General features: G+C 49.8%; 1 protein-coding gene across 2 annotated transcripts in view; it reads right to left on the reverse strand.

Moving 5' to 3' along the window:
* Positions 1–8,334, reverse strand: part of Alpk3 (alpha kinase 3) — a 53,992-nt gene extending 45,658 nt beyond the window's left edge. Inside the window, exons 1-2 of one of the 2 annotated variants that reach the window (XM_026388238.2) lie at positions 8,131–8,334; positions 1,622–1,660 (exon numbers count right to left, since the gene is read on the reverse strand). In XM_026388238.2, the coding sequence (XP_026244023.2) occupies positions 1,622–1,660; positions 8,131–8,273 (182 nt within the window). In that variant the 5' untranslated portion in view covers positions 8,274–8,334. The remainder of the gene's footprint in view (positions 1–1,621; positions 1,661–8,130) is intronic. The other variant, XM_026388237.2, reaches the window with a different exon arrangement.
* Positions 8,335–8,615: the final 281 nt, after the last annotated feature.

Below are 8,615 nucleotides of genomic sequence, written 5' to 3' on the forward strand. Positions count from 1 at the left end.
TTCTTGAATCTTCCTCACAAAGACCTAAACTATATCATAAAATCGTTTATATTAGGGCTGGGGATGTGGATCAAGTGGTAGCGCACTCGCCTGGCACGCGTGCAGCCCGGGTTCAATCCTCAGCACCATATACAAACAAAGATGTTGTGTCCGCCGAAAACTAAAAAATAAATATTAAAAAAAATTCTCCTTCTCTCTCTCTCTCTCTCTCTCTCTCTCTCTCTCTCTCTCTCTCTCTCTCTCTCTCTCCTCTATCTTTAAAAAAAATAGTTTATATTAGAAAACCATAGGTAAACTAAGTGTGGCTAGAAAGCCCTCCCTCTAGGGAAGTGGGCTTGGGATGCATCTGGGGAGACAGGGAAAATCACTGTATACACTGTCATATTCTACTGAAAGTCTACAGCTTCTTGTTCCTATCCTCCAAACCATTCAGATGTGCATGGACTGAGTGTGCTCCATCAGGTCCCCTAGAAAGCCGGGAGGTCTGTGCACATCTGGGAATGATCTTTCCAATCCTGACATCTCTGAGTCTTTCCCACTCCATGACTTCATAAGGACATCACTCACTGATCACATGTCTCCAAAGAACATCGGAATCGTTGGTTTTCATGATGTTCAATGGAACCTAACCTTGCTCTTAGATTTGGTAGGTACCTTGCTTTGAATAAACCCCAGATCCTTTCTCTTTCAGCACTTCCACACTCTTTGAATCAGTTGGGATATACTCCTTTCCAACCCTGAGCCACCCAGAACAAAGTCTCCTCGATGTTCATCAACATCAAGGACATGTGCTTAGTAGGCACTAACCATGCCTGTAGACATGGTTAGCTACTCAGAAAACATCCTCTGTCATGAAAAGGTAGCCACTCTCCCTGAATCTTCTGGAGTCTGGGATGGGGCCATGGGGTGGGAAGTAGCCAGGAAATGTTCCCACTGTGATGGTAACAGTTTAGACAGGGGTAGAGAGTTGTCCCCAGCTTGGGAGGCAAGAGGACAAACAGTCTTTCCACTAGTAAACATCAACCGTGGGCTTGCTCAGGCCCTGCCTTGGCTCTGCAGCAGGTTGAGAACAAGCTAATGCAGGAATACAGTAATATGATATTCTCTGATTTCACGGAGTTCACAGTCTGCAGCAGCGGAGAGGAGTCAAGAAAAGGAAAAAATCAGAGAAAGAGAAGGTGAAAGAAGAACTTAAGGGACTGTGGGAAAATATTAATGTAAAAGGCAGGAGCCATGGTTAGAAGATGAATAAGGCGTCAAACCTAGATATGTAGTTACAAAAAACATGAAAACTTAGGATGAGGAAGGAGTGGGTCATGTGACTGGTGGCTCTCTGCTCTGTTCTCATGGTATCTGTCCCAAAGGCAAAGAGAGGTCACTGCAGGCATCTATCTGAGAGCCCTGCCCATATTTCTATTCCTGGGTCCCTGTGCCCCTTTGAAATGGCCCATGCAAGCATCATCTCTGGTTCCTGTCCATGCTCACGTGAGTACCCTCTCACCTCCCACCCTCCCCTCAACCCATGCAGTCTGGTTAGCGCACAAGCAGTCACCCATTGGCCCCTCAAGGCCCAGACCCAAGAAAAAAGCAGTCCGAGAAATGTAATGCAATGTGCATTTACCTTCCAGAGCTGGGGTGAGACAACCGGTTGCTTGATAAGCTAAGCAAAAACAGCAAATGGAATCATTAGGCCAAAAAAGCAAAGAGAGGATGAGGCAAAATCAACAACAGTCTCGAAGTATTAATCGGCCACCATCTGGGGCCCCGGAGGCCTTTCTATTAAAAGGGACCAGCTGTCTTAGTTGGCTTGCTCCAGTTAGCAAGTGGCCTCACCACTGGACACCAATGTATCTGAAACCAAGAGCTGGTTAAAGGCAGCAGAGTCCAGAAAAATGGTTAGGCAGGAAGGAGGTCCTTGGGGCTGAGCTGGGAGAGAGGTGTGCCTGGGGCACTTGGGTCTCTGTCCTCAGAAGGAGCCTTTGCCAATTCCCCAGCACACAGCACACCAGGCTGGGGGCAGCTCCTGCTTCCACTGTCTTTTGAGAGGGAGAGCCTTGTTCCTGGAAATTCCCTTCACAAGCTAAGAAGAAGACAGGTGGCTTGGAGAACACCCACTATTAATATGTTAAAGTTGGTTAAAGAGCAAGGCAAACCAGCTGGGAGAGTGAAGAAGAGGAGAAAAAAAAAAAGCAGTTAATCCAGCAGGAGCCCCGAGGGACCCAGATTGCTCAGACCAACAGGAGGCCCCTCCAGTCTTGAGGCACTGATCACCCTCCTGCCTGGGGCACTAACCAGGGCCTGGTTGTGCACCAAGGGAGGAGGCCCCACACAAGGCTGCTCCAAGGGAACTCTAGGCCCTTGGTAGACTGACTTCTACCTCTCCCTCTCCCTTTTCTAACACAAATATCTCCTGTGGAGCCCTGGACCTCAGCTCTTTGGGAGATGGCCAAGGCCACCAGCCCATATCCCCTCCAGCTGCAGAAATACTCTCCCTTCCTTTTTGACAGCCCAGCCTGTACAATGGCAATTGTGATCTACATTTCTAACCACAGAAAGCTCTAAGACTGCATACAGCATGTGCCCATGTCTACTTGTTGTTGTTTTTGTTTTGTAGGTCTCTCTCTCTCTCTCTACCAGGGATTGAACTCAGGGGCATTTGGCCACGGAGCCACATCCCCAGCCCTATTTTGTATTTTATTTAGAGACAGGGTCTCCCTGAGTTACTTAGCACCCTGCTATTGCTGAGGCTGGCTTTTAACCCATGATCCTCCTGTCTCAGCCTCCTGAGCCACTGGGATTACAGGCGTGAGCTATTGTGCCTGCCTTTCTTTCTCCTCCCTCTCTCCCTCCCTCCCTCCCTCCCTTCCTTCCTTCCTTCCTTCCTTCCTTCCTTCCTTCCTTCCTTCCTTCCTTCCTTTTCGTACTGGGGATTGAACTCAGGGGTGCTCTACGACTGAGCCACATTCCCAGTCCTTTTATTTTTTATATTGAAACCACCGGGTCTCACTAAGCTTCCTGGGCTATCCTTGAATTTGTGATTTTCCTGCCTCAGCTTCCAGAATAGCTGGGATTATAGGTATGCACCACTGCGTTTGGCATGGGTTTGGTTTTGCGATCCTAAAGAAATGATCTTAGCTGGGCATGGTGGCACATGCCTGTAATCCCAGCAACTCAGGGCTGAGGCAGGAGAATGGCAAGTTCCAGGCCAGCCTCAGCAATTTAGTGAGACCCTGCCTCAAAATCAAAAGTAAAAGGGCATGGTGGAGCACACCCACAATCCCAGTGATTTGGGAGACTGAGGCAGGAGAATCACAAGTTAAAAGCCAGCCTCAGCAACTTAGTGATACCTTAAGCAACTTAAGGAGACACTCTCTCTCTCTCTCTCTCTCTCTCTCTCTCTCTCTCTCTCTCTATATATATATATATATATATATATATATATATATATATATATATTTTTTTTTTTTTTTAAGATAATAAATGGATAAAAAGGACTGGGGATGTGGCTCAGTGGTTAAGTACCCCTAGGTTCAATCCCTGGTACCAAAAAATAAAATAAAAGGGATGGGGATGTAGTAGAGTAACCCAAGTTTCAATCCCCAGTACCACCAAAAGAAAACACACACACAAAACAAAGAAACAAACAAACAAAACCCATGTATCCTGTTCCCTAAAACCTGGCTTTCCCTCCAATACTCCTGGTTTTGTATATACCACCAGCATTCTCTCAAATTCCTAAGATCAAAATATACCATCTTGGACTCCTTCTCTCCTCCATGCCTCAAATCTAGTCAGGCAGTAATTCTCAGCCTTTTTCTCTTTCTCTCTGCTCCTACTGTTGGACTCTGATCTAGATCCTCATGGCTCCATGTTTGATGATCACCTCGGTCTCCTTCCTCTTTAACCCCAAACTCCACCTCTGAACAAAATGCTGCAGGATCAGCATTATATTGAGACCCAACTCCCTGACTCTGTATTTAAGGCCCTCCTTGATCTGCTCTCAGCCACACTACAACTACGGTTCTCTCACTTTCCCAATGGAACTCGGGTTCCTTGGAGCCAGACCTGTCCCTGATTGGCATGGTTGTGTCCATGGCCTTTACTTTTGTCCTCCCAGCTCTAAAAGTCCTCTCTCCTTCCTTCTGTTCAACTAAGTCCTACCCATTAAGCCTTCAAATCTAGATCTTTTTGTAGTTTCTGTAGCTCCTAGCACAGTGCCAGGCATACAATACGTATTCAACCCACGTTCTCTGAAAAGAGAAGGGGAAAGGAGAGAGAAAGGAAGAAGGAGGAAGGGAAGACAGGGAGGGGAGAAGAAGTGTAAGATCGCATTTGTCAAACAGGAAGGGTCCTGTCCCCCAGAGGGAGCTACTGCTCCAGAAAAAAAAATGGTAAAAAGGAGCAAGAATGCAGCTGCTTTTGCTCAGAGCCTTAAAAATCCTCTGGAGGCTGTGTGGGCGAACTTCCCTTGGTTCTGAGGCACTGGCCAACTCCATCCTTTCCTGGACCATAAACTTCCTTTGTCTCTCTTCTTAGAAATGAGATATTTCTCCTTCTTTGGGTTTGGATTTCTTCCCTGGGAAGGAGAGGGGGAGAGTCAGCTTTCTAAATTAGAGAGGAAATGACAAGTTCCACCTGCACGTGGGCATGGGACTGAACTAGAATAATGAGCCCTCCCACCAGCTCTCTCCAGGCTGTTTGTGAAGTTCTGCATCCTGGCCCCAAGTCCTGCTTTCTCTAGGTCTTGCTCTTACATGTTAGATCAGGAGGAATCCTGGGCTGATGGAGCTCCTTGTCTTCAGAAGGTAGAAGACCTGCCAGTACCCCATTGGCTCTGGCCCTGGCAGGGAGCTCCACATTTGCTGTCTTTGAGGAGTTCTGAATCAGAGAAATCAAATGTTGGGGCAGAAAGACTTTATTTAAAGAGTTCTTTGTGTTGCTTTCATATTTTAGAATGGGAATTCAAGGCCCAGGAAAGAAAGATGTCTGCATAAAGAAGTAAAGTAGACCTGGGGAGGGAACAAGGAGTATCATAGAAGCTGGGGGCCTGCCGTTGTTTCTGCATTTCATAAAACACATGGAAAGTCCTGGCCTGAGGACTCAGTTACCCTAACCCTAGACATCCAACCCTAAAGAATAACAAAGCTTGTTTTGGAGCTATCTGTAATAACATGATAGTTCTGCTGTTCCTCTGAGTCTACCAGGACCTGGGACTCCATGAAATGAAATGAAATTTCTACCTATAGCCATACCAACCAGAATGTGCCCGATCTCATCTGAAATAAAACGTCTGTGTGTCCCATAAAACCAAATTCATCATAAATGCTTTCACTCCTCATCCTATTCTAGGAAGCCATATGCCACTTTCCTATAGGAGCGAGGTCCTACGGGCTGGGAGACTGAAGAGGCTTGGCCTCTCAGTCCAGACAGCTTGGTGGAACGCTCTACACACCTTTAACCTCAGTAAGTATCCTTGAGCTGTCATTGGACTGGAAACCCCTCCAAGGGTCTTGGGGCAGAGGGAAGGAAGATGTGCATAGGGACATAGAATCTAGACCGGGACCAAGGCTTCTGGAGCCTCAGCCATTGCCCAGCTGCTCATAGACTCTCAGGGAGAACCCACACTCACAAGGACCCATGAGAATAATGCCTCAAGAGCTCCATGTAAAAGTACACCCAGAAAATGTTTGGTCTCCAGGTAGACCCAGTTGAGTGGCGTCAAGAGTGAGTGGGGGGCAGAACTTTGCCTTACAGTCAGGACCCTGGGATAGTCAAGGCTCAACTGGACTGGAGCCAGATATAGTTGACAAGGTCCTTAAAGGACCCTCTTTCTCCCTTGGGCACTCTACCCATCCCCACAGGCAGTCAGGCTGTTCTGGGGGACAGCAGACTCTGTGGTGCCTCCTCCAGCTGGCCCTCCCCAGGCAGTTCCATTCACATTGTCCCCTCTTTGGCCAAAGGCTCTTCCAGAGGCCAAATAATTCTTTCTCCTTGTCTCACAGAACCTGTGGAGGGGGTGGGGTAGGGGTCCAGTTGTGTCCAGTTGGCATGAAACAGAAAACTACAGGGGCATAACATAGTCCAAAATCCAAGACTGAAAAACCTTCTTTCCCACTGTGCCTATCCTGTCCCTCTAAAGGCAAAGAGACTCCTTTTGGATGTGGGGACGTAGCTCAGTGGTAGAGCACTTGACTAGCATGTGTAAGGCCCTGGGTTCAATCCTCAGGTTCAGTCCTTTTATGAGCATCCCCATTCAGGTCCAAGGGGCCTTGAGACTGCCACTTCTTTCCCACCTGCTGCTCTCTGGCTGACACACTACTTTGAGTACATCAAATATGCAATGAAAATGTCCATCACACAACTGCTCAGCCAGACAGCAGCACTTCGAACACTCTCCAGCCTTGTTCCTAACAGTCTTCCCCAATCCACCTGGATTTTGAACCACCTTTCCTTCTCTTCCTCATCACTGCTCTAAGAAGAATCCTGCTTTCTTTCTCCTTGTTGCACTGGTATTGGACAAGGCCAGAAGCAGGCGACAGACCCCAGATAAGCCAGGTATGGTAGTGCACACCTATATCCCAGTGCCTCTGGAGGCTGAGGCAGGAGATCTTAAATTCGAAACCAGCCTGGGCAATTTAGGGAAACCTATATCAAAATAAAAAAATAAATAAAAAGGGCTGGAGATGTGGCTCAGTGGTAGAGCACCTCTGGGTTCAATCCCCATTACTAAAAACAAAAAAAATTTAAAAGCCCAGACAAGTCACTGTGACAAATGTGAGGCCCCCACAGGGAGTGCCCTTCATTAAAGACCAGAACAAAGGACCACATTTCATTCCCGTGTTTAAGTACAGACAGTACTTAAGAGGAAGGGGCATTTTTTCCTGGCAGCCAGGGACCTTCTCAAGTCTGACTCAGTCACTAACAGGAGCCCTCAGCCCTGCCCCAGACATGTGACACCATTTGACGTGTTTTATACAGAAACAGGTTCCGGTTACATTTGAACTTTTCCAACTCCAAGGTCAATAGGACTCAGCCAATCCTAGAGGAAGTGCCCAGGACTTTTCCCGAACGTCCTTGATGTCTGTTTTTATGCTGTTTAATGAAGGGAGAATAACAGATCTCTAGACAGTGTCCCACAGTAAAGTCTATTTTCTGCATAACACACGTCAAATGGTCACAACAAATTCTGAGCAGGAAACAACACTATCCCAATAGCCAAACCATCACATTCCCCTTTGAAAACAGGCTCCAGAGTGAAAGGAAACTTAGTTGCCCAGAATGGGCAGGAAGTGTCAGTCTCCTGGCAATACATGTATCCTTCTCAGTGCCTGTATGCTTGTCAGTTGTCTATGTGTCCGTATATTTGTGGGCAGCCTCCTCCTAAAACAAAGTCTCCATACTCTTTACCTCTGGGAAGACCAGTGAAGGGCTCATCAGTTCCACCCCTCTCTGGCACCTCACCCCCACCCCCAACAGGGCAGGACAATTGGCTCCCTCAGAGCTTCAGGTCCTCAATCCCTGGTATCCCAGATAGGAACCAGCCCTTGATTCCACCCCATCATCTCACCAGCCCTGATATAGACCCTGGGAAGAAGACCAATGAGGAGGACCCTTACTTATTACAAGGTTTCTTTCTTCCTGGTCTATGTCCCCCACCCTGAGCTAATCAGGTCCCATTCAGGGCAGTCCCCCGTCCCTCTCCCCTGCCACCAGTGCGCTCCCCCTCCCTACCAGCAGGGAGGAATTTCAGCCACTCTGACTTTCCTTATCGCTAGCTCTGGAATCCAGTCCCAGGGAGTAGCCGGGTGTGGGGTGGGGAGATAAGGAAAACCTTCAGGCCCTGTGAAATCCCCCAAATAGGGCCTTGCTCCTCTCTTGGGCCTCTCAGTTGCCAGAGGCCTGAGGCCCTTGAGCCTCGAGGGGTCAGGAGAAGCCATGAGGGGCATTCTGGCCTGTCCCTGTCCCTATCTCCAAGCCTTAGGCTTTAGGCTGAGCGCTCGAGGGCCCGGGCCCCACCCAGGTCTCCAAGGAGGAGCAGCCCGAGCCAGCAGGGGCGCAGGCCGCACCCTGAGCCTCGCCCGCCCCAAAGGAGCCCTACCCGGCGCTGCCCAGCCCCTCGGCGCTATTCACCTGGTCTCGGGTCGCACGCTGAGCAGGTAGCTGCGGCTGGCCGGGCTGGGGATCCACACCGGCCCATCGTCCTCGCCGTCGGGACCCGTCCCCGCCCGCGTGCCCAGGCCCCAGCCGCGACTGGGGGCCCTCCGCGACCCCATGGCGCCGTCGCCCTGCCCGCCCTCCAGCCGGCCTCCAGCCCCGCCGCCGGCCCCTGCAGCCGGCACGACGCTCCCCTATTTATAGCCCGAAACCGCGCCGTCACCTGCTGCTGTCCCTCCCCCGCCGGCCCGCCACGGCACGCCTGGAGGGGCCGGCGCCCAGTCCCTTGGCCACCCCTCCACTGACCCACGACGGCTGTCAAGCTGCGCTGGCGTGGCGGCGCAAAGCCCAGGGAGGAGGGAAGCGCTGTGCTTGAAACAGAACTGTGAATGGGCCCCTCAATGGAGACCCCACGACCCCCGCTGCTGTCCACACTCCTTTCTTGCTCCCTTCGGATTTTG

Source organism: Urocitellus parryii, chromosome 6 (assembly GCF_045843805.1).
Source record: "Urocitellus parryii isolate mUroPar1 chromosome 6, mUroPar1.hap1, whole genome shotgun sequence".
Classification (NCBI taxonomy): Eukaryota; Metazoa; Chordata; class Mammalia; order Rodentia; family Sciuridae; genus Urocitellus; species Urocitellus parryii.